The 26,961-nt window shown below is 44.9% G+C and overlaps 1 protein-coding gene across 3 annotated transcripts in view; it reads left to right on the forward strand.

Moving 5' to 3' along the window:
• The window catches only part of CCNI2 (cyclin I family member 2), a 53,843-nt gene that overhangs the window by 21,823 nt on the left and 5,059 nt on the right, over positions 1-26,961 (forward strand). For 2 of the 3 annotated variants that reach the window (XM_083181943.1, XM_083181942.1), the window contains exons 5-6: positions 16,878-17,018; positions 19,717-19,947. In XM_083181943.1, the coding sequence (XP_083038069.1) occupies positions 16,878-17,018; positions 19,717-19,947 (372 nt within the window). The remainder of the gene's footprint in view (positions 1-16,877; positions 17,019-19,716; positions 19,948-26,961) is intronic. The other variant, XM_083181944.1, reaches the window with a different exon arrangement.

Below are 26,961 nucleotides of genomic sequence, written 5' to 3' on the forward strand. Positions count from 1 at the left end.
AGGTCTATACTGGGGGGGGGGGGGGGGGGGGGTGTTATCATTTGGCATGAAGGATGATAGGGCCTGACCCATAAACTTTATCTATTTCATTTTTTTTAGTGTGTGTGTAGTTTATTTTTTGTAATGCAAACAACGTAAAAAATGTTTAGTCACAAGAACTCGTTGACTTCCCTTGTGTAACTTGAGATGTGTTTGCTCTGGGAGAGCTAGAAGTATGTCTACAACTTTGTTTTTTGAATATAAAGTGAAATCGTGTAGCGACTGGTTTTGTATATTGTTGAAGTTATTCTTGGGTACAAAAAAAAAAAAGGCGATCTATTAACAGCATACTGAAGTACTGCTTTTTGTTTTTTAAAACACTTTAAGTCTGTAACATTACAGTGTTGCAGCCATGTCCCATCATGTCTGTAATGTCATAATTTTAATGTGTTGCAAAAGGAAAGAACCATTATGTCAGAGACCGATCACCCTCAAATATATATATATATATATATATATATATATATATATATATATATATATATATATATATATATATATATATATATATATATATATATATATACAAACTCTAGGGTATAAGCAGCACTCCAGCCTTGAATAAAATAGTGTTTTAATCGGTCACAGCAACAACAGCAACGTTTCAATACAAAGTGTATTTTCCTCAGGCTAGTGAATCACACAAACTACTGACCTTAAATACCAAAGAACGCGTCTCATCAACAGCGTGGACGCCGGGACTCACTGACGCTAACCAGTGACGTCACTCACTACAGCCGCGCTGCGGCAGAAATTGTGTACAACGGTAGTCATGGTGATATTGAAGTTCCATAACGGAAGCATAATATACAAATATTTAAAGTGCTGATAGTGCGACATAAAACATATACTTAGACAATATACATGCACAATACATAGATACAATAAAAAGCTCACATTAAAGACTTACAGCAAAAATTACACTCATTGAGACCGGCGAAACATACATCAGAATATCAATAATGCTAACAGGATCCACCACCAGTATTGCGGATACCTTATTGAATGATATAAAACGAAACATGCTGGAACATTATGACAGACAACTCAGCCCAGATGATTCATTTAGACCCCGCGGGGACAATGTATCCAACCACATTATCCATTTACTCTCTCTCTGTAACAACCGTAATCCTCTATTACCACCCCTGATGGATTCCTCAATGTGGTCTATCATTCGGTATTTTAAACTTAGTAGGCTATGTCCCATCATAGCAAAATGACGGGCTACTGGTTGGGGACTGGACCCAGTTACCAGCGCTGCCTTTATGGCAGAGCGATGTGCGCCCATGCGTTCCTTTAACGCGCGTTCGGTTTTACCGATATAGGATTTCCCACACGGACAAATGATTTGATAAATCACAAATTTAGAATTACAACTTAACGTGTGTCTGATGTTGATAGGTTTCCCTGAATGAGGGTGATAAAATACCGCACCAGGGATCAAAAATTTACACGTAACACAGGTGCACCGTACACAGCCCAAAATTCTACGTTTGTTGGTAACTTCCCTATCTGCAGGGGTATAAGTTTTAACTAGTAGATCTCTGAGATTTTTAGATCGTCTGTAGCAGGGGAGGAGTTTAGTATCGGTTATTTTTAGATCGGGATCCGATCTGACTATATCCCAGTGGTTCTTCATCACCTTGGTGATTTCAGTACTGGAGTTAGTATATGTACTGACCCATGGTATGAATTTTTGTTGTTGTGACCCTTCACAGTTTTTAATTTTAGGGGTAAGTAAAAAATTTCTATCTAGTTGGTTTACTTGATCTTTAGTTTTATTAAGTAACTCCCTATTATATCCCCTTTTAGCAAACTTGTCGACCATCTCAGACATTTGTTTATCGGCTGTTACTGCGTTGGAATTAATTCTTTTAACCCTCATCAATTGGGATCTCGGTAGGCTGCACATGGTGCTCTTGGGGTGACAGCTGGATGCATATAACAAATTATTCCTGTCTGTTTCTTTTGCAAACAGGCAGGTGTTGATGAGCCCATCAACTAAATCAATCTTAACATCAAGAAAGTTTATCGAGGATCTACTTCTCACAAACGTGAACTTTATGGGGCTTGCACTATCATTATGGCCCCTGATGACCTCCTCCAATACATCCACTGGTCCCTGCCAGAAAAGAATCAAATCGTCTATATAGCGGGAAAAGAAAATAATCTTCCCCGCTATCTCAGGACGGCTAAAAAATACTTGGTGCTCAATTTGAAACATGAAAATATTTGCTAGGGATGGCGACACCGCCGATCCCATAGAGCAACCCATTTTCTGTAGAAAAAACATGTCCCTGTACAGAAAATTTTTTTTTTCCAGGATGAATTGGAGTAAAGACATCAGGAACCTCAACTCTGGGCCCGCATACAATACATGATTAGAAAGATAATTATACACTGCTTCCAAGCCCTCTTTGTGGGGTATTGCAGTGTAAAGGCTGTTCACATCAATTGTGAACAACCACACTTCACCCTCCATTTTTGGAAGAATTTTTAATCTGTTGAGCAATGATGTAGTGTCCAACAGGTAATTGGGGTGAGTCCTTATACAGGGCTGCAATAGACTGTCGACATAAACTGCAATACGGTGTGTCAGTGATTCCCTCGCCGCCACAATGGGTCGACCCGGAGGGTCCACCATCGATTTGTGGATTTTCGGGATGCAGTAAAAAGTCGCTACTAGCGGGAATGGAGGTAGAAGTTTGTCCATCAACTCTTTAGAAATAACCTTTCTATCCACAGCCGAAGAAAGAATATTACTCAATTCTTTGTGGAACTTTTGTGATGGGTCTGTCCTCAGTTGTAAATATGTGTGTTGATCCTGTAGATGTATCATCACTTGCTCATGATATTTGGAGGAGTCCTGTATAACCAGGGCCCCGCCTTTATCTGCCGTTCTAAAGGTGAGTAGCGGGTTATCAGCTAGATTTTTAATAATTTCGTGATCTATTTTACTGAAATTATTTCTGACTTGATTAGGCTTAGTCAGTATGGGGGTCACATCTTTCTCGACCATCCTCATATACGTTTTCACCGCCGGATTGAACGACTGGGGTTCAAATGTCGACTTGGGGAGAATCTTCAATAATTGGGCTGGTACAGGTGGTTGAATGGGTATTAGGGGTTGTACAGCAGTGGGTATTGGACTTTTGGCATAATGCTCCTTCAATTTTAAGAGTCTATGGAGTTTATGTTTCTCAATCCTCCATTGGTCATTCTTATGGGTGGTAGATGGTATAAAAGAGAGGCCTTTATTAAGGACTTCCTCTTCTCGAGGTGTCAGCGGGTATGTTGATAGATTGACAACTAGGCTATCTATTTGGCTGGTGGTTTTGTTGCTCTGCCTCTGCCTTTTGGCTTGACCGCCGCGCCTGGTACGGCTACGCCACCTCCTGCTATTTGTGCCCGTGTCCGTGCCCCTAAAGGGAGCCCTGCAGCTCTGGGACCCCCCGTGCCTCTGGCTCCTTCACTCTCACTGTTTGTAGAATAAAAGTCAGTGGATGAGTCCTGATCCCTTGGCAACCGATTTCTCTGTCGCCTAAAGAATGGTTTCCTCTGAGATGAATACTTCTGTGGATCAGTCCATCTATATACCAGATTTGTCTCATAATCTGCCACCACTTTAGATTTCTTCTCTTTTTTAAATTTCAACAGGTCGCGTTTATATGTTTGGATCTGATTGGTTAATTTTTCGTACCAATCCGTCTGTGTGTCTGCCAATAACGTATCCTTGTGTTCCGTTTCAAATGTTACAATTTTTTCTTTCACAGTGTTAATTTCTTTCGTACATTGTTCCACAATTAGGGTAATCAAATCGAATGAGCATTTATTAATAATGGCTACCCATTTCCTGCAGAATGCAGGGTCGGTTTTACCTATCGTGGGGCTGTTACGTACCCGTAAGCCACGGGGAATCATCTTACTCCTATGGTAATCACTCAAAGTAGAACCATGTAAAAAATAATCGGTCTGCCTTTTGTGCAGTTTCAACAATTCCTTGAACAACTCGTCACATGGCATAATTTCCACCGTATCAGAGGGAGTAAATAATGCTTTCTCCACCTCTACATCGGAGTAACTAAACATTTCTCCCCTAGGATAAACCGACTGCTGGAAGCCTAGACTCTCATCTCCTGTTGCCACAGGTGTCTCTAGCTCCGCCATAGTAACAATTAGAAAGTCCTTGCCGACTTAATGCAAACGTGCAATCAAGTGCTCAATAGTGTTTAGTGACAATGCACTGAATTTTTCACCAATATATTCCATACACCACTGTAGCAACACTTCCTAATAACCAATTGACACGACAGTCGACATAACACAAAAAGGTGACATCACCTGGCCTTCTTTAATCTCCTCTAGGGGTGCCTTGACTCTGGAAAATTTGTCGGAAAACGCCAAAAAGTCCAATATATAGATCGGGTGGGGGGTCCGGCAGCTCCACTTTAGAATTTCCTTGGCGGGTGCCCGCTTGCAGCTGTACGCCAGCTATATAGACAAACTCTAGGGTATAAGCAGCACTCCAGCCTTGAATAAAATAGTGTTTTAATCGGTCACAGCAACAACAGCAACGTTTCAATACAAAGTGTATTTTCCTCAGGCTAGTGAATCACACAAACTACTGACCTTAAATACCAAAGAACGCGTCTCATCAACAGCGTGGACGCCGGGACTCACTGACGCTAACCAGTGACGTCACTCACTACAGCCGCGCTGCGGCAGAAATTGTGTACAACGGTAGTCATGGTGATATTGAAGTTCCATAACGGAAGCATAATATACAAATATTTAAAGTGCTGATAGTGCGACATAAAACATATACTTAGACAATATACATGCACAATACATAGATACAATAAAAAGCTCACATTAAAGACTTACAGCAAAAATTACACTCATTGAGACCGGCGAAACATACATCAGAATATCAATAATGCTAACAGGATCCACCACCAGTATTGCGGATACCTTATTGAATGATATAAAACGAAACATGCTGGAACATTATGACAGACAACTCAGCCCAGATGATTCATTTAGACCCCGCGGGGACAATGTATCCAACCACATTATCCATTTACTCTCTCTCTGTAACAACCGTAATCCTCTATTACCACCCCTGATGGATTCCTCAATGTGGTCTATCATTCGGTATTTTAAACTTAGTAGGCTATGTCCCATCATAGCAAAATGACGGGCTACTGGTTGGGGACTGGACCCAGTTACCAGCGCTGCCTTTATGGCAGAGCGATGTGCGCCCATGCGTTCCTTGAACGCGCGTTCGGTTTTACCGATATAGGATTTCCCACACGGACAAATGATTTGATAAATCACAAATTTAGAATTACAACTTAACGTGTGTCTGATGTTGATAGGTTTCCCTGAATGAGGGTGATAAAATACCGCACCAGGGATCAAAAATTTACACGTAACACAGGTGCACCGTACACAGCCCAAAATTCTACGTTTGTTGGTAACTTCCCTATCTGCAGGGGTATAAGTTTTAACTAGTAGATCTCTGAGATTTTTAGATCGTCTGTAGCAGGGGAGGAGTTTAGTATCGGTTATTTTTAGATCGGGATCCGATCTGACTATATCCCAGTGGTTCTTCATCACCTTGGTGATTTCAGTACTGGAGTTAGTATATGTACTGACCCATGGTATGAATTTTTGTTGTTGTGACCCTTCACAGTTTTTAATTTTAGGGGTAAGTAAAAAATTTCTATCTAGTTGGTTTACTTGATCTTTAGTTTTATTAAGTAACTCCCTATTATATCCCCTTTTAGCAAACTTGTCGACCATCTCAGACATTTGTTTATCGGCTGTTACTGCGTTGGAATTAATTCTTTTAACCCTCATCAATTGGGATCTCGGTAGGCTGCACATGGTGCTCTTGGGGTGACAGCTGGATGCATATAACAAATTATTCCTGTCTGTTTCTTTTGCAAACAGGCAGGTGTTGATGAGCCCATCAACTAAATCAATCTTAACATCAAGAAAGTTTATCGAGGATCTACTTCTCACAAACGTGAACTTTATGGGGCTTGCACTATCATTATGGCCCCTGATGACCTCCTCCAATACATCCACTGGTCCCTGCCAGAAAAGAATCAAATCGTCTATATAGCGGGAAAAGAAAATAATCTTCCCCGCTATCTCAGGACGGCTAAAAAATACTTGGTGCTCAATTTGAAACATGAAAATATTTGCTAGGGATGGCGACACCGCCGATCCCATAGAGCAACCCATTTTCTGTAGAAAAAACATGTCCCTGTACAGAAAAATTTTTTTTTCCAGGATGAATTGGAGTAAAGACATCAGGAACCTCAACTCTGGGCCCGCATACAATACATGATTAGAAAGATAATTATACACCGCTTCCAAGCCCTCTTTGTGGGGTATTGCAGTGTAAAGGCTGTTCACATCAATTGTGAACAACCACACTTCACCCTCCATTTTTGGAAGAATTTTTAATCTGTTGAGCAATGATGTAGTGTCCAACAGGTAATTGGGGTGAGTCCTTATACAGGGCTGCAATAGACTGTCGACATAAACTGCAATACGGTGTGTCAGTGATTCCCTCGCCGCAACAATGGGTCGACCCGGAGGGTCCACCATCGATTTGTGGATTTTCGGGATGCAGTAAAAAGTCGCTACTAGCGGGAATGGAGGTAGAAGTTTGTCCATCAACTCTTTAGAAATAACCTTTCTATCCACAGCCGAAGAAAGAATATTACTCAATTCTTTGTGGAACTTTTGTGATGGGTCTGTCCTCAGTTGTAAATATGTGTGTTGATCCTGTAGATGTATCATCACTTGCTCATGATATTTGGAGGAGTCCTGTATAACCAGGGCCCCGCCTTTATCTGCCGTTCTAAAGGTGAGTAGCGGGTTATCAGCTAGATTTTTAATAATTTCGTGATCTATTTTACTGAAATTATTTCTGACTTGATTAGGCTTAGTCAGTATGGGGGTCACATCTTTCTCGACCATCCTCATATACGTTTTCACCGCCGGATTGAACGACTGGGGTTCAAATGTCGACTTGGGGAGAATCTTCAATAATTGGGCTGGTACAGGTGGTTGAATGGGTATTAGGGGTTGTACAGCAGTGGGTATTGGACTTTTGGCATAATGCTCCTTCAATTTTAAGAGTCTATGGAGTTTATGTTTCTCAATCCTCCATTGGTCATTCTTATGGGTGGTAGATGGTATAAAAGAGAGGCCTTTATTAAGGACTTCCTCTTCTCGAGGTGTCAGCGGGTATGTTGATAGATTGACAACTAGGCTATCTATTTGGCTGGTGGTTTTGTTGCTCTGCCAAATAGACCTATTAAATGTAATAAAACTGTTTGACCTATGGGGAAAAAAAGTACACCCAGACAGGGTCGCGAGATACAATTTAATGTTCACACCCCTAAATCACTTTTGTTGCCTCGGGCAGCTGGAATCATCCACCGGACCACATAACTGATGGCCGAGCTATCTATATATCGATCTTGCCATACACTCTTATTTAAATAAAAAAATAAAGATTTATTGTTAAGTGAGGTTTAGACCCGATAAATAGACTTGTTTCCTAGCACGGCGCCCACTAAGCAACTAGCTTAGTGGGCTATTCTGCGTAGGAAAAATCGCAATGCGTACCGTGTATAGTGCTGTGCGATGCAATGTCCATATTAAGTGCACAGGAGTGCTTATACAATGAAATATCCCATAGGATCGCATGGCACCAAATGCGATGCGATATTTCATTGTATAAGCACCCATGCCATGTGATGTGATGGGTGCTTACTATGCCATTGCGTCACCCCCAGTATCCACGCAACCCCGAAGTGTGGCGAGAGGCGGCGGAACGCGTCCTCCGACATTTTCATACCCCCACTATACACGTCGGCGTGGAGTTGATTTTATATAGTGTGGCGAGCCACCGAGCCCAAAGAGTGACATACTGTAAAGTAATGTGCGTCCCCTCGCGCTCACCACACTATATATAATCAACTCCATGCCGATGTGGCTAGTGGGGGTATGAAAAAGTTGGAGGACTTGTTCCGCCACCCCACGCGGGGCTAACCACGCTTCGGGGTGGGGTGTTTTAGGAACACATTCACACCAACCATATCCTACATCTGAAAATATTGCATGCAATGCGATTTCACTCCGTTAGCGTACGTAGAAAATCTAGGCGCCGTGCTAGGAAACAAGTACAATAGATTTTCTTATTGCCTGCAGTATACCCGACAGAAGTACATGAAGTGATTGAGGTTTGACAATACATACGTATACGGATGATCGGTGGACATGTACAAGGTTGACATTAGCAAAAGGCCGACACAACGGAAAGGATGACATGAGTTTTTCACGATTTGGTTTATATTTTGTTACTTTTTCATACGTTACCATCCACGTAGGCTCTGATTCGGAACAGTAAAGTGTGTTGAGCACAGAGGTAGTGAGGGGCACCAGACCTGAAGCATGCCGACTGTACGCAGTACACTAAGTGGGGGTTCAGGTTTTGACATGGATATAAAAAAAAAAAAAAACCTGAAAAACATGTTGACCTTTTCCATGTCAACCTTTTTGTCAATGCTAATCTTGTGCATATTGACTGTCGACCCTTTGATCCATAACCAATACACACAGCATTCCAAATGCATGGTGGCTGTACAATGGATACAAAGTATATACTGCATCTGTATTCTGTTCGGGATGCGGTTAATAGTAATTAGGTCGACCAATATCGGTCGATATGAGTTGTCACAAATTTTGTTTAAAAAAAAAAAAGTGGGTTTTCATTCTTTACTATCCAAGTGGGCATAGAGTGAGATTATAAAAGTGTCCCAAGCATAGTGTGGCACCGTGCCCGAAGCATGGCGAGCAAAGCATTACACATATGGTGTCCATGCTGCCAATCCTCTATGCCAGTGGTTCCCAACCTGGGGTACTAGTACCCCTGGGGGTACTCTGCAAACCAGTTGGGGTACTTGAAAATAATATTGGTAATGGCGGAAGAAGAAAGTCTCCCGATGGTAAAAGAAGTCTACCATTGCCATGGAGACGAACCACGTTGCGTCACTTCCGGTTCTATCTGCAGCGTCATCGGCGTCTCCTCGTGCTTTTGCCCAACCAGCAATCCACTGAAAGCTACCTGTGCTGCCCTCAGTGAACATCTGCCCTGTACTGACATGGGTGGAAGAAGCATTAATCCTACAGGCCTTAGCGGGAACTCTAAAGACCATACACAGCCAGCGGCCAGACACAGAGGGACCAGATTCCTGACAATTTACTAGTCCACGGCTACTCCTTAATTTTAGGACACGCATACCACTCATAAGTACTGTGTATGTTTTGAGAGGAGGGCTACTTTTATAAATTAAATGCCTAATCAAGGGGTACAGGAGAGAGAACAAGGTTGGGAACCACTGCTCTATGCCTATGCATCATATGGATTAGTGATCCCTACTGTTGGCTGCATTCATTCTGAGTTTGCCATGCATTGCCGAACACCTTCTTTTATAGCGTTTCATGTATTTAAACCTGTGGATATAGTGGCAGTGACAGGAAGGTGTAATTCATCGCACATTAATGTGTGTTGTAAATGTGAGGTTCAGTAATCCAGTTAGTTCCGCTCAGGCCTGGAGCATGTGCATCAATTTACCAAGCATAGCATTAGTGCTAGAATACAGTATAAGAAACAAGGGCCCCATGGCACATTCCCTGCATATTTTAATTGCCCATGGTAACCCACTTTAGCACAGCATGCTGCTGGGTGGTGATTCGCTGTTTCGCAGTAGAATGTTTTGCAGAAGGGAAGCGATGATTTCTGATGCTATTTGTTGGCAGATCAAAAGACTTTTATTCAAGTTTTTAGAACTTTAATGCAGCTCCGCCATTGACCGCTCTGTGACTACAGAATGTTGTTGCCATTGCGGAGCTGGGGTTAAACAGAAGCCTACCGGAAATAAATCAGGAAGTGCTGATGCCAGCTTATCTTTGTTGTCGGAAACTTGCAAACCCCATAATGACAGCGAACATGATCATTCCTGTCTAAAGTAGCAAAATGTTTCCTTAGCACCACCATATACACATTGCCCACATCTGCGAGGTGAACTTCAGGAGGGTAGGCACCAAAGTCTGTATATGCATTCCCTTCGTGGCTTAACCTTTCAGTTCATTACTGTGTTATTCTGCTTCTAGTTCAGTATGTTTAAAATATCCAGTTTCTCAAGATGCCCTATGCAATGGAAGGGTGGATGTTCAGTAAGTTAGATTGGGTTGTTTTTTGTTGTAAATACTTAACCTGCATTTTAAGTTTAATGACCACTTTAGTATGTCACGACCAAACACTTTTTAATCCCCATACCTAATTGTTAATTTTCATGCATTAAATTAAACTTTACCATTTACGTTATGACTGTTGCATGCAAAAACAGTAATGTAGTGGGGTTCTTTAATTTTTAATTTTTGTTTTAAAATAAGGATTAAAACAGGTTTTTCTTTTTTCATCCACTAGGGGGCACAAGTGCACTAGGCAGAACTTGGAGAGTCTGAGCACCTAATAGTTGCTATATTTTTCCAGCATTCTCAGTCTCCCTTTCCAAGATACAACACCCCCTGCTGCTGGCCAGCCAGTTTCAGTTTGGTGCTGGCAGGAGCGAGCACCTTTCTTTCGGGAACTACTCTTATGTGGTCCCTCCATTTTATTTAATAACTTTGATAGGAAGTCTGTGCAGACATCCTACACGATGCCCTCACAGCCACTTCAACACCCAGTGCTGGGGAAGCTGCATCGGCGGTAGGTGAATTCCACTTCAGGACTCCTGGAGAGAACGGCATATGGATCCTGCAGCCGGATATCCTGAGGATGTAAGAAATAGCTCTCTTTTCAGTCGTCCATCTCCTTCCATCACTTAAAGTACCAGCGGTAACTCTTGGGGAGTCTATTCGCTCCCTTCCAACCCAAGTTTTTTCAGCTTGGTTCCCCCGATGCTCAAGAGGTGTGGTTTTTCTATGCCACCTTCTTCCTGACTAATGGATCTTCCAGGACATCCTCATTCCGTAGGCCCGAAACGGGTACCTCAGGTAGTCCAGGTCCCACAGAGTCCTTTGCTTTGTCCTTTTGCCTGAAGTGACCGTCTCCATGGCTTAATTAGATTAAGGATATGCGAGCATCACTTCTTATTTATGGAATTACCTTATCAATGGTTCACGGCTCCTTGTGTTTCACTAAGGTCATGGCAGCTTCTCATCTGTACAGGCGTCCTGCTAATCCTGGCTCAAGTCACAAAGATGTCTTGAGGTGACACCTCCATCTCCCATCCCACAGAAGGATCATTAATTGGAAGCATTCCTCCTTGACTCAATCATAGAAGTTTTTACTTTTTAAACCTTGCTGGATTCCAGAGTTCATTGGGAGTTCATTCTGACAACAGACTTTGGATCTTGCTGACAAGTATTTGTCTATTCTGACTTAATCACTATTCACTATGTGTCATCACACAGGCTGGTTCCTGTAGCACTTTCTGGTTTTGTGATGGATCTTCAGAGCTCTCAGTTTAGCTTGACTACACCTAGCTCTGCTCCTCCTTCATCTTCTGGTCAACTACAGTCTAACATCGTGACTGAATTCACCATTCAGCTCCTAGTTATTGCTGTGATTCATCATACATTGAAAGTTAGTCTCAAGGCAACCATGGGCAATCTTGTGCCTTAGAGCTTTGGGCTCTCCTGGTACAAGGACTGTTCCCGCTCATATGCATCTATCCTCTGATCTCAGGGACCCTGCAGGGCTCTTGCAGGTTAAAATTGCTCAAATATGACTGTTAGTTCAAGAGAGAACAAAAAAGAAGAAAGAAAACTCAGTTTGGGGGCACCCTTGCGTCCCAAAATATTCTATGTACTGTGACTAATCTTTAATATTTAACTTTTATTTCATTCATTAAAATAATGGACCACCTCTTATCTGTTATCACACACCGCGAAAATTATGAATATTTTAAACTATCCATGTTTTAATACTCAGTCTACATTTGTGACAAAGTGCGGATCAGTACATTCACCAACATGAGAAATTGGAAAAATCTCAAGAAAGATGTAAAAAAATGACCATCATATATCCAGCCACTTCTTACCCATTAACTCGGGTTGGTTGTGTGGTTAAATCATCGGTCATTATTCTCATACCATCTCATTACGCAAGAACCCTGTTCCACTGCGTGATATTTTCTCAGGATTTTCGACAAAAAAGGAGAAAAAATAGTCAGCCCTCTCAGACTTGTATCACTTCTGCTGTTCACCCTTCATGCCAAGGGCGGCAGAGGAAAGGGAATGAGAGAGTTTATTGTCCCGGGGTTTCAGACTGAAATAGATAGCCAACCGTCATACCGATATGGTTACCCCTGGCAACCCTGTTGCCATATAAGGCATTGCAAGGTACTTCCAGTAGATCCCAATCGGCTTTTGGTTCGCTATGAAAAAAAGGGGAGTATTTTACTCTACAGGTAATAGTGGTCACCCCTGCCAGCGAGACTCCACCTCTGCTTTTCTCCCTCTTGTAACCCACAGAGGAGGGAAAATGAGAGAGTGGGGTCCACCCGGGTTTTGACCTAAATAGTCAGAAGACCAATTACAGTGCCGGCAAGTCCTGCAAGGTGCTCCTGATACTATATAAGCATTGCAGAATGCTTTTCTTGCTGGAGGTCGGCTCTCATATTGGTCATGAAACAGAGAAAAAAGTACAGTACAATTTTTAAGCATATAAGAAATGTAGGTCTCATCTACTTGCTGCCTTTTTTACATATTGTTCTCTTTTACATATTCAGTAATAAATTACCTCTATGTAATACCCTTATTCTTCTCCTCTTATCTAGTTTTATTATTTAATAACCTCTTAATCACCAATTATTGTCTAAATCCTATTGTAGATAAAGGTGGAATTAAATAGGGTATGCGTTACTATTATCAATGTTTAAAACATGTACCGCCACATAATAATCACATAACAGTCTCTGAAAAGACAGTAACCAGTATTATTTGCTTCTAGATACTGTAGTATCAATTAATTTCTGAATACAAAATTACCAGTGTCCATTTAGTACCAGACCACATCAATTAATTCCTAAATGGGCAATTGACAGCATTAATTCTGTCTCCAAAGGATACAAAATCATTAGCTTCCCAAATGGATTAATTATTTTCCTACCCAAAAGGAGCCATGTATCTATACATATTTAGGGCGCAGTTCAAGAGACAATAAACAGTGAAATGCTTAATTCAAACTGCAAGAGGAATTTATATCACTATTTCGGCACATCAATTGTGATATGTTACAAGGTATGCAGACAATTGCAATTGTGCTGTTCACACATCAAGTATATGACACAGTTGCAATGTCTGTTTGTCAAATCCTCATGTAACAATTAGCTTAGTTCAAACAATTTGAATGATACATTTCCCAACACCATATTTCAAATAATCAATGATGTCAGTGATATATTATTAGAACAATTCCTAAGGATCCCGCCTGATGTCAGGCAGCCTGTCCTTGTCTGAGCGTACTAACGTGGATAAATCCCCAGCGTCCGCACACTCTATCTCAGACAGTGCATGACAGCTGGGTGTCCCACTACCGCCTGTTAGTATACCGCTCCCCCCTGAGGGCATGTGTATGTGTCTCTCCGGCTTCTATTGGCGGGGCGCCAGTGTATACTCGCACTGCCGCGAGATGCTCCTGGCGTCCCCCCGTTACCTCTCCCGCCGGCAGGAACAGTTTACTCCGCTGCGTCTCTCTGCTGCGTCTGGCTCTGTGGGACTGGTGCGGTCTCTATCCCATTCCCCCTTTCCCTTCTTATACACAGGTTAAAATTGCTGTAATGCACAGTGCTTCTAGATTTTCTGCACATCTCCTTTGATACTCTTCTACGTATACCTCTACGACCAGATCTTCTATCTCAGGGTCTGTGCTTTCATTAAATCTGGACTCTTCCCTTTCATGGTGTGGCCCTTCAAACATTTGTCTTTTGAGCAAAGAGATTTTTTCAGAGGATTATTCATATAAGGTTCACTGCCTGGAAGCCTGCTTTGGCTAGAAATTATCACCGCATTTGGTGTACTATTTTTATAGCCTCTGTTTGTTTCTCCAGTAGTTCTATGGAACATGTCCTTTATTCTTCTGCCTCTCCAGTCCACTCCTTTTGGAGCCCTGGTATATGATGGACATTTGTGGCTGGTGTAGAGGACTGTGTTTGCAGCCATTGCATTGGCGCAGTGGGTATCCAACTTGAGAACCTTGTCGTGTCATCTTTTTTGTTTTTGATTCCTCCTTTCAGATTTGAGGCTTCTCAGGACTTGCTTGGATTACATACCAAGGTAGTACATCAATTTTGCGTTACTCAAAAGATAGTGGTACTGTCTTTCTGTTATCAGATATCTTCACTGGAAGTTACCTCTGTGGATGTATGAAGGCTCTCTGAGTTGGCGTGGACAGTACTAGGGTTGCCCTTACTTTGGATTTTCTTTAGTCTGGTTGGTCCGCTTCAGAACAACCTTTGGCCAGGTGGATCCCCTTGGCTATCTGCCAAGGTCTACTCTGCACTGGAACTTCCTTCCCCTGCTGTGGTGTCTGCTCATTTCATATGGTCAGTTTGGGCAGTTCCAGGTGGAGCTTCAGTGATACAGGTTTGCATTGTGTTCACATGATCCTCTGCCCACACTTTCACCCGCTTTTATACTTTTTAAACCTTTTTGTCTTCTGACGATGCCTTTTGGGTGTAGAGTTCTCAGAGTAGTTCAAGTTGTCCCTGCCTATAGGGGGACCGCTTTAAAATGCCCCTGTTCCTCCTAGTGGATGAAAGAAGAAAAGTTGATTTTATGTTTTTCTATATTCAATGCTTTACTTCGAGTCAATAGGGGGCACCAGACGGCCACCCTTCCACGCCAAGCTTGTGGTGGTTAGTTCTTAAGACAAAGATTCCCACACATGGTCCTCAAGGCACCCTATCGGCACAAGTTTTAAGTATATCCTTACATGGCCACAGGTGACTTTATTACTATCACAGTTTAATTAAACTATCTGTGCTGAGCCATGGATATACTTAAAAACCTGGACCTTTGGGGTGCCATGAGGATTGCGTCTGTGGTAAGGTGTTGGTTTGCATTTCCTGTGAGGTGTCTCTCTAGGTTTATACCAGTCTTTGTTATCCCTCTCGTTCTCCTTGCTCCTGTCCTGGGCTTGCTAACTTAGCTGGCTGGGGGTGGGTAGAAGGGGGAGTCTGATCATGCTGGGAAAATGTAGTAACTATTTGGTGCCCAGACTCTCCTCTTCAGGGTATACCCAGAGTCCCTGTTCCCACTATGGATTTAGGCAGGCAAAAACATAAGTTAGCTTCCAATACTGCTGCTTGGTACATAAATCCTCATTGCAAACTTAGAGAAGAGCTTTTTCTTTTCAGAGGGAAGACTTGTCCTGCATACAGTACCTGCCCAGCACCTCCTGTGGTGTCTTCTGTTAATATCAATGGTCTGAAATTTGCATCTTTTATGAGAAATGTATCCTTAGCCTCCAGGTCCTGCTGCATAGTGCATGTCTGGAAGTGACTTATTATGGATTTATTACATACTTAGGTACTTGTTTCCTAGCACGGCCACACCGATCAGAATCGCGTTCATCGGGGGTAAAATCGGGGCCATCGCGGGCATCGCGGCCGCTAAAAAAATCGGGTGCGATGGCCAGACGCGATGCCCGCGATTTCCCCATAGAGAACAATGTTAAATGCCTCAATTTACCCGCGATGACCACGATTTCCCATAGGAAACAATGTGAAATGGCTCAATTTAGCCAAATTATCATAGGGAACAATGGTAAATGGCCCAAAAACACCCCTGAACATTTAAATGTCCCCCCAAAAGTAATTGACGCCACCCCGCCATCAACGTGAACCCGAAGCGTGGCGAGCGGCGGCGGTACGCGTCCTCCGACCTTTTCATGCCCTACTATCCACTAGGGCGTGGAGTGAGAATAGAATAGTGTGGCGAGCGCAGCGAGCCACCGAGCCCGAAGCGTGGCGAGCGGACGCGGATACCTTCACAGTTATACGCGTCCCCTCGCGGGCTTCCCAGGTGTCCATGGCGACGCGGACACCTGGGAAGCCCGCGAAGGGACGCGTTTACCTGTGAAGGTATCCGCGGACCCTCGCGGGGCTCGCTGCGCTCGCCACGCTTCGGGCTCGGTGGCTCGCCACACTATTCTATTCTCACTCCACGCCCTAGTGGATAGTAGGGCATGAAAAGGTCGGAGGACGCGTACCGCCGCCCCTCGCGGGCTGGCTGCGTTCGCCACGCTTCGGGTTCACGTTGATGGCGGGGTGGCGTCAACTACTTTTGGGGGGACATTTCAATGTTCAGGGGTGTTTTTGGCCCATTTACTATTGTTCCTATGCTGATTTGGGTAAATTGATCCATTTAACATTGTTTCCTATGGGAAATCGTGGTCATCGTGGGTAAATTGAGGCATTTAACATTGTTCCCTATGGGGAAATCGGGGGCATCGCGTCTGGACCATTTAAGCATTTTTAGGTGCACACGACGCGACCGACCCGATTTTTCAATGGAAAAATCGGGGGCATCGCGTCGGTCGCGTCGCAGGCCACTCAAATTACCCCCGATGGCCAAGATATGTGGCCGTGCTAGGAAACAAGTACCCATACTTATTCAGAAAACCCTCCCATGTGCTTGTGGAAAAAAAAAATTACCAGACAAGCAATTTTTTTGATCTTTTTAATTTCCAACAAGGACATTGTAAACGTCTGGCTCAAATTTTGTTGAATATTTTACAGATAATACCATCCGTGAAGACGCTTGCAGTGCAGAGTGGATGCATGTACTCACCTGCAGAGATATTACGGATGGAAAGGATCATTCTGCATAAGCTGCAGTGGGATCTGTACATGGCCACACCAGTGGACTTCCTGAACACTGTAAGCATATATAACTCAAGAGTAGGATGTTACACAGGGGTATACAGTCGTTAGATTGACAACAGGAACGTCGACATGCATTGGGTCGACCACTGAAGGTCCACACACCTGAAGGTCAATATGGGGTTAGGTCAACGGGGTCATTAGGTTGACACCTGCATTAGGTCGATATGGAGTTTTTTCACTTTATTTTTTTTATGCCAACAGGTGGTATTTCATGCCCTACTATCCACTAGGGCGCATCGAGAGACTAAAATAGTGGGTACTTGTTTCCTAGCACGGCGCCCACGATTCCATCGTACAACAACTCATCGCATTGCACGCAATATTGCGGCATGCGATGCGATTCGATATTTATCTGTAAGAGCACACAGATGGGTGCTTACAATGTGATTCCATAATTTAGTGTCACCCCCAGTGTCAACGCCACCTGCACTATCAACGCCACCTGCACTATCAACGCCAACCCGAAGTGTGGCATGCGGCGGCGGTACGCATCCTCCGACCTTTTCACACCCCCTACTATCCACGTCGGCATGGAGTTGACTTTAGATAGTGTGGCGAGCCACCAAGCCCGAAGTGCGGCTAGTGGGCGCGTAATACGAGCCCGAAGCGTGGTGAGCGGCAACGGATTACTTTTACGTGTATTCCGCGTCCCCTCGCGGGGCTCGTATTCCGCGGCCGCTCACCACACTATATAAAATCAACTCCGCGCCGACGTGGATAATGGGGGTATGAAAAGGTCGGAGGACGCGTACCGCCGCCCCATGCGGGGCATGCTGCGCTCGCCACGCTTCAGGATGGTGTTGATACTGAAGGTTACATCTCATTGTAAGCACCCATCACATCTCATGGCATGGGTGCTTGTACAATGAAATATTGCATCGCATGCCATTTGCTGGCATGCGCTCCTATGCGATATTTCATTGTACAAGCACTCCTGTGCATTTAACATGGAGATCGCATCGCACATCACTAATAACGGTACGCAATGCCATGCGATGGTCGCCGTGCTAGGAAACAAGTACCAAATAATGTGCCAAGCGTATCAAGGACTGTGCCCGAAGCATTTTTTTTTTTGTGTCAATGTCAACATCCAGGATAAAAAAAGTGAAAAACCCATATCGACCTAACCCTATATTGACCTTCAGGTGTGTCGACCTTGATGCTTGTTGACCATCAGTGGTCGACCCAATGCACGCCAACCATAATCTTGTCGACCCTATGACCCATACCCTTACACAGGATTCACGTCTGCTACAGAAGTTCTATATCAGAAGCTAATGGCAAGTCACTGACTAAGTTGGACAAAAGTTCCTATTTTTTTTAATTAAAAAAAAAAAAACATTTAAAATACCTAAAACGATGATTTCTTAACATGTTGCAAAAATATTTCTGACTCTGCTTTTCAATCGAATAACACTGTACATAGAAAGCTGTCTGAATTTTTTGACACATTCTACACCTGTTGCCAAGAAAGCCTCAGGGTTTTATCAGACCTGATGCTAACGTATCGTTATACTGGCACTTATAACATCACATGACTGTGGAAAGCCAAAGTCTTGTGTCTTGTGATCTATACCCTGCTGGACCGCAGGTCTCACATTCTAACATAAATATTATTTACTTTGTTAAGGCAAAACTCTAGGAAGAGGGGCATGATGGGACCTGTCTTACATCATAAAACGAAGATCTGATTAGTGTTCCTATTTCCTGTACTACATTGCAGCAAAAGGCTAACTGCAATTCTACCTATCATGGGACATTAACCCTAATATATAACAAAATCATAAAGCTTTTAAATGTCCCCACTCTAGTTGTATTTTTCCTGTATATTTGTCTATGCTGTATACTTCTTAGGCTATTTCCCTTACTGTAATGTATCTTCTATGCTTAATCTATGTTCTTTGTGATTGTCATTGGTCACAATTATGGAACTCCTGTCCCACGTGTAGAGACTGCTGGGAACAGCTGATCATATTTCTAGAAAATGCCGCTATTCGGAAAAGGGTCGGATTGTAACACTTGTATTAAAATTAATGGTCTGTGGTCTATCATTTCACAACTAAACAGTTTGTGGCACATCCTAATGTGGGGCATTTGTCAAAGGAGTACCTGCAGACTTGTTTTTAATAAATATTTGAGTCAATTTTTTTTTTTTTTTTTGTAGATCTGTTCTAGATATTGCAATATTACCTATAAATCAAATGACAGTCAGGATATGTCACAAGTTAATGAAAATGACATCACATTTTCTGCAGTGTCGCACATCTGCTACAAGCATTTTAAATTCTATTTTTTTATTTTTTATTATTATATTTGGCTTTTAATTGCTACTCCATTGATAAATGTCCCTCGCTGCGCAATGCCCTTCTTGTTACAGCAGCAAGACAAGGATATTGTTTGTTTGGCCAAGGAATACGGTTAATTGATGGGATATTTGGAGCAGGAGCAAAGATCACTTAAGTAGCCAAGGGACAAAACACACACATAAATTATTGTAATGTGTTCAGCGAACACACTGTTACATTCAGTAGAAGCTCATTAGTCCGATGGATAAAGACAGCACATGTTGACACATAAAGAATGGCCACATTTTGGCCTTCCTGGTGTGAATTGCATTTTTGTTTTTCTGTCGTTTGGTCAACGTAAGTAAAAGATGGAGACAGTTGACCTAGACATGTTTCTCTTCCTGCAGTTCCACGCCATGGTGATGTCCAACTGGCCTCATCTCTTCGGTGGCTTTTCTCAGATGAATCCTTCCCTCCATGTTGCACTTTTAATTAAGCAGCTACAGCACTGCATGGCATGCCACCAGTTATTACAGTTCAGGGGTTCCACGTTGGCCTTGGCTATAATCGCCTTGGAGCTAGAGAGGATGGCAGCTGACTGGCTCCCCGTTATGACTGATCTGATGGAGAAAGCAAAAGTAGGCATAAAACATTGAATATTTCCTTCAACTAAATGTTATTTACATAATTTTTTTTATTTGGGGGTGTTGACATGTAAATACAGGAGGAAGTGAAATGCACAACAGGAGTGAGCCACATACAAATAGATGCGTTCTACTCCTCATTTTGGCTAGCATATATGATGCACCCAGTTTTTACAGCTTTTCTTTTCTAGCATTCTTCTTTTTGGTTTTGTGTCACTTACCTGGGCTTCAGTCTTTGTTCACCGGTTGATGATTTTTATGTCTTTCCTTCTTTGTCTTTCAAATATGGAGCAGATTCTTTGCTAAGCAAAGGGTAACACAGCGCTGGGGGTCTATGGGGAGGGTCACGTTCATAAAGAGAGAGATGAAGGAATGATTGAGAGAATTAATAAAATTGAAGCAGAATTTTTTTACAGCCCTTTTGGGCACGTTTTGAGTGAAGCGAACCAGTGTTGGGGTTTTGATTGGAGGCTTTTCCCCTACCTTCAAACATGTGCAATCAGCCTCATCCAGCGTTTTTCCGCAGCGGACTTCAATGACATCACCCGTCGGAACCTCGTGGTTGCTGTGCTGTGCTGTGCTGATGGCCACGGTCATTGAAGTCTGCCGCGGACAAACGCTGGAGACGCTGATTGCACATGTTGGAAGGTAGGGAAAGGATAGGTAAAAGCCTACAATCAAAACACCAAGTTACAACACTGGTTCGCTTCACTCAAAAGGTGACCAAAAGGGCTGTAAACAAATCCTGCTTCAATTTTTTTTATTTCTCTACCGTCCAATGGGATACTGGGCTTCACTACTATGGGGATTGAGACCTCCGCAGGAGAGACAGGCACATAAAAGAACTTTCAGTGTGGGTGCACTGGCTCCTCCCCTCAATCTCCCTCCACTAGTCAGTTTTGAAAAATGTGCCTCAGGAGAGGCAGTGCTTCTGGATGCTCCAGAGTTTTTTCCACATTTATTTTCAAGTTTGTTATTTTGGGGCGCTGTGGTGACCACACAGCTGTCCTGCTTCGTGGGTGTCAGGGGAAGGGTCAGTCCCCGACCTCTTCAGGTGCAGAGCTGACCCTGCTACAGGACAATCCAGTCCTGCGTGGGACTTGTCACCGCACAGCATTGCGCTGTAGCGAGCAAGTCCCCTAGCCGCCGCACACCCCTGACAGGTCTGAAGACATCGGTGGTGAGTACAGGCTGGGGGTCCCACAAGGGGTCCCCGCAGCCATTTCTGGTGCGGCAAAGACGACGGCTAGTAATGGCGGCTCTCCAGCAGGGACCGCGTGAACACCGCGTCTGATAACTGGCATAGGGGTGCTGCCGCTGGACCACCAGGGACACCCCTCAGGGTATAATGTATGATATATATTTTACACCTTTAATAATGTCAGTATAAATATATATGTAAGCGCCAGCTCCGTGTAAGGGGGCGGGGCTTCACTCAGAGCGGGACCAAGCTCTGCTGGGCGCGCGCTGTCACTTCCTGCTTCTTCACACGCTGCCAGACTCCATTACAAGGGCTCCTCACTGGCGTGGTGGATCCGGGTACTTGCAGCACGGCAGAGACAGCAGGTTTTTATAGCGATTTAGCGCTGCTGCGCTATCTAGCTTAGTCAGACACTGTGTTGTTTATATCACTGTGTTTAGCGTTACCAGCTCACCCAGATCTGTGAGTTCAGGTTAAGGGTGCACTTGGCTCCCCAATTGCTCTGTTTTTTCCCCACTGATTAGTTACAGACACAGCATAAAGCTAGCACATAGTCTGTTTTCACTCAGAGGAAACACATCCAGCAGTGTGTGCACGTGTGTGACTGCGTGGGGGTTGTGTTTGTTACTACAGACATTGTAGTACTATCTCATCATGGTGAAAAAGTTCACTTGTATGGTGTGTAGCACCAAGTTTGTGCCCAAGTCACAGTCCCAGGTTACTTGTGAGGCTTGTATGTCACCACAGCCCAGTAGTGCTGACACCCAGATCAGTGGGGTTCCCCCACAGCTTGCGGGGCAGTCGCAGGCAGACGAGCAGGAACCTGCGTGGGCCTCCAACATAAAGACCTTGTTGGATTCTGTGGCTTCACAGCTTTCCACTAACACTCAGCAAACGCAGAGGGTTCAGAGGGAATTGTCCATATTAGCTGCCAGGGTGGATATTCTTCAGACCCAAAATGTACCTCCTCCTCCCGCACAGCCTCAAAAGAGGCAGGCTACTGCTATGGATCCTGACACAGATGAGGACGATGAGGACATATTGGAGGAGGGTGAGGAGCAGGGTCTGCAGGAACCAGCTCCGGAGGCGGCAGTGCATGGTCCCGAGCCCCTTATCAGGGCCATTAGGGATGTTTTAGATCTCCCAGTAGAGGCATCTACAGAAGGTGATCCTTTCTTCATGACTCAGAAGAAACAGCCAGTGTACTTCCCTGAGCAGGCAGAGTTAGAAACTGCTTTCAGGGCTGCATGGCAAAACCCTGATAAGAGGTTTACTCTTTCAAAAAGGTTCACAAATGCATATCCTTTTGAACCTTTGGGCAGAAAGAAATGGGAGGAGCCACCGGTAGTGGACTCCTCTGTTTCACGCCTCTCTAAAAAGGTGTTGTTACCAGTCCCAGGGGTATCCACCCTTAAGGATGGGGCGGACAGAAGGCTGGAAGCTACCCTCAAGTCCATATATACGGCTAGTGGGGCATCCCAGCGCCCAGTTTTAGCCAGCTGCTGGATGGCTAAGGCAATTCATACATGGGCAACCCAGATTCAGGAGGGGTTGTTGGGTGACATGACTGTGGCCCAGATAGGTGACAGTCTGCGTCACATTCAGGATACCGCTAAGATCCTGTGCGAGGCGCAAAAGGAATTGGGCGCTATAAACGCGCGCAATTCAGCCATGGCGGTTTCAGCCAGACGGGCCTTGTGGCTACGTCAGTGGTCTGCAGACGTAGACTCAAAGAAAAGTGTGGAGGGTATTCCCTTTACAGGAGAATGGCTGTTTGGGAGTGAATTAGACGGTTGGATTTCCAAAGCCACGGCAGGAAAATCTACCTTCCTTCCATCAGCTCCCACGGCTGCAAAGCGTACCTTCACAGGTGCTTCCCAGCAGTCCTTTCGTGGGAACAGGTTTCGCCCCAAGGCCAGGGGCGCCTCCAATGCCATCAGGGGCACGAGAGGCAAGTTTAGGAAGCCTAGCTCCTCCAACACCCAGGACCGTCCAAATGCCGCGGCTTCCTCTAAGCCTGCAGCATGACGGGGTTTTCCCGCCACGAGACTCTCTCGCGGTGGGAGCGCGATTGTTGCATTTCAGCCATGTGTGGGACGCATCGGGTCTGGATTCCTGGGCCAGGGGTCTCATTTCTCTAGGTTACAGGCTGGAATTCGACAAACCTCCTCCCAGACGATATTTCAGGTCGGCACTCCCAGCATCCCAGGAAGATCAGGTGCTCCTTCAAGGGGCCATTACCAGGCTGCTTCAGTCTCAGGTAATTGTACCGGTGCCAGACTCGGAGCAGGGCCAGGGATATTATTCCAACTTATTCCTGGTCCCGAAGCCAGACGGCTCAGTAAGGCCCATCCTGAATCTAAAGTCACTGAACCCCTTCCTGCGTGTGTTCAAGTTCAGGATGGAGTCCTTGCGCTCTGTGATCGCCAGTCTGGAGAAAGGGGAGTTCTTGGCCTCTATAGACGTCAAAGACGCCTATCTACACATTCCTGTTTGGCCCCCACACCAAATCTATCTCAGGTTTGCCTTGGGGAACGACCATTACCAATTCCGGGCGTTACCCTTCGGCCTGTCGACAGCCCCGCGGGTTTTCACAAAGGTAATGGCGGAAATGATGTCACTACTCAGGCTCCGAAGGGTCAATGTAGTGCCATACCTGGACGACCTGCTAATAAAGGCAGGGTCGGCGGAGGCTTTAAGCAGTGCTCTCAAACTGTCCATACAGGTTCTAAGAGACCACGGGTGGATCCTGAACATGCCCAAATCATCGCTGGTTCCGACCCAGAGGATGGTTTTCTTGGGCATGATCCTGGATACATCGGAACAAAAGGTCTTTCTGCCGTTGGAAAAGGTCACTGCAATACAACAACTGGTCAGGGAGGTCCTACAGTCACCTCTGGTACAGATCCATCTTTGCCTCCGGCTTCTAGGCAAGATGGTGGCTTCATTCGAAGCAATACAATTTGGCCGCTTCCATTCCAGGACTTTTCAATTGGACATTCTGACAAAATGGTCCGGCTCCCCCCTGCAGATGCGCAGAAGGATTGGCCTTGCAACAAGAACCAGGATCTCGCTACAGTGGTGGCTAGATTCATCCAATCTGTTGGCAGGCAGACGGTTCCAGATCCAGGACTGGATTCTGGTAACCACGGACGCCAGCTTGAGGGGCTGGGGAGCTGTGACACAGGGAGTCCGCCTACAGGGTCGATGGTCCCCACTGGAGTCGGGCCTTCATATCAACAAGCTGGAGTTGAGGGCGGTTTACTATGCCCTGTTACAGGCAGCTCCATTGTTACAGGGCAAGGCGATCCAGGTCCAGTCGGACAATGCCACCACTGTGGCCTACATAAATCGGCAGGGTGGTACCAAGAGCATGCCTTGCATGAGAGAAGCGTCAAAGATTCTGTCTTGGGCGGAGCAGAATGTCCTGGCCCTGTCTGCCATTTTTATCCCGGGGGTCGACAATTGGGAGGCGGATTTCTTGAGTCGCCACGTTCTTCACCCGGGGGAGTGGGGCCTTCACACACAAGTGTTCAATGCCATAGTGGATCTGTGGGGGCTCCCTCAGATCGACCTGATGGCTTCACGTTTGAACCACAAGGTAGCAAGGTACTGTGCACGGACCAGAGACCCAGGGGCCATAGCGGTGGACGCTCTCACCTGGACCTGGGAATTCCAATTGGTGTACCTGTTCCCACCTCTCCCATTGTTGGCTCGGGTGCTAAAGCGGCTCCGGCATCAGGGGACGGAGGCCATACTGGTGGCGCCAGATTGGCCAAGAAGGGCCTGGTACGGGGACATTCAGGCCATGCTGGTGGAAGATCCGTGGCGTCTGCCCCTAAGAAAAGACCTGCTCCTCCAGGGCCCGTTCGTCTTCCAGGACTTACAGCGGCTACGTTTAACGGCCTGGAGGTTGAGCGGCAGATCTTAGTCCACAAGGGTCTCCATCCCTCTGTCGTCACTACAATGATAAAAGCCAGGAAGCCGGTGACGGCGTCTCATTATCATGTAATATGGCGCAGATCTATTGCCTGGTGTGAGAAGAATGACTTGCCTTCGGCCAGTTTTCGATTAAACAACCTGCTACGTTTCCTTCAGGCTGGTTTGGATAAGGGTCTCAGATTGGGTTCCTTAAAGGTCCAAATCTCTGCGCTGTCTGTGTTTTTTCAGAAAAAGATTGCGGCCTTGCCGGAAGTCCAAACCTTCTTACAGGGGGTGCTGAGGATTCAGCCCCCCTTTGTGCCTCCCACTGCACCATGGGATTTGGAAGTTCTTACTTTCTTAAAATCAGCCCGGTTTGTTCCACTGGAGGAGTCTGAGCTGCGACACCTCACTTGGAAGACTGTTGTTCTGCTGGCTCTAGCTTCGGCCAGGAGGGTGTCCGAGCTCGGGGCTTTATCTTGTCGGAGCCCTTACCTTGTGTTCCACAACGATAGGGCGGAACTCAGGACTAAACCACAATTCCTTCCAAAGGTGGTGTCAGGGTTCCACCTAAACCAACCGATTGTGGTTCCTTCTAGCGCGACACACCCAGATATACCAGATACCTTGGATGTGGTCCTCACCCTTAAGGGGTATGTCAAGCGCACAGCTGGGATCCGTAAGACGGACAGCCTGTTTGTGCTTTATGATGCGCAGAAGAAGGGTTTACCTGCTTCAACGCGTACCATTGCCAGGTGGATAAGATGTACTATCCAGCAGGCTTATGCATCAGCTGGTTTGTCGCTTCCTTTTTCAGTAAAGGCTCATTCAACCAGGTCTGTAGGTACCTCTTGGGCGGCTGCTCGAGGGGTGTCGGCAATGCAGCTATGCAGGGCCGCAACTTGGTCAGGGCAACACACATTTGTGAAGTTCTACAAGTTTGACACCCTGGCCAGGGAGGATTCCCAGTTCGGGAATGCGGTTCTACAGCAGAATCCGCACGTTCCCACCCGTTCTGGTAGCTTTGGGACCTCCCCATAGTAGTGAAGCCCAGTATCCCATTGGACGGTAGAGAAAATAGGATTTTGGGTACCTACCGGTAAATCCTTTTCTCGTAGTCCATATGGGATACTGGGAGCCCGCCTCAGTGCGGCTTTTCTGCTGTCAGTTTCTACTTCATGTTAGGCTTATTGCCTTGTTTTCTATAGCATAGACAGGTCTATAGCCTTGTTTACAGTTACAGGTGTCCTCAAAAGTTGTTAGGATTCACCTCTTTTTTATATGTTTTTGTTCGTTTGGGTGTGCTGGATGAATCTCACCACAATACATTATCACATACTCCTCACATGCTCTCCTTCGGCACAGTTTTTGCATTAACTGACTAGTGGAGGGAGATTGAGGGGAGGAGCCAGTGCACCCACACTGAAAGTTCTTTTATGTGCCTGTCTCTCCTGCGGAGGTCTCAATCCCCATAGTAGTGAAGCCCAGTATCCCATATGGACTACGAGAAAAGGATTTACCGGTAGGTACCCAAAATCCTATTTTATTTTTTACTTTTAATTTTACTTTTATTTTATTCATTCTCTCTTATTCTCACAATTATTCCTTCATCTCTCTTTTTTTATGAAGGAATAATTGAGAGAATAAGAGAGTGCTGTTACCCTTCACTTAGCAAATAATCTGGTTATTTGGAAGAGGCGGGTAAGTGTCTCTTTTAGATTTTGTGGCAGAAAACACCAGTTATCAAGCAGTGCATCATCTTGTACCTACAGTCTGCTGGAAGGTCTCGGGGAAACTTCTAGAAGCATTGAGGGAAATGTATTAAACCTTCTGACAGGTGCAGAAGTTTTCTGTAACAACCAATTATCTTCTACTGATTATTAACT

The sequence above is a fragment of the Crinia signifera genome, chromosome 4 (genome assembly GCF_055691185.1).
Source record: "Crinia signifera chromosome 4, ASM5569118v1, whole genome shotgun sequence".
NCBI lineage: Eukaryota > Metazoa > Chordata > Amphibia > Anura > Myobatrachidae > Crinia > Crinia signifera.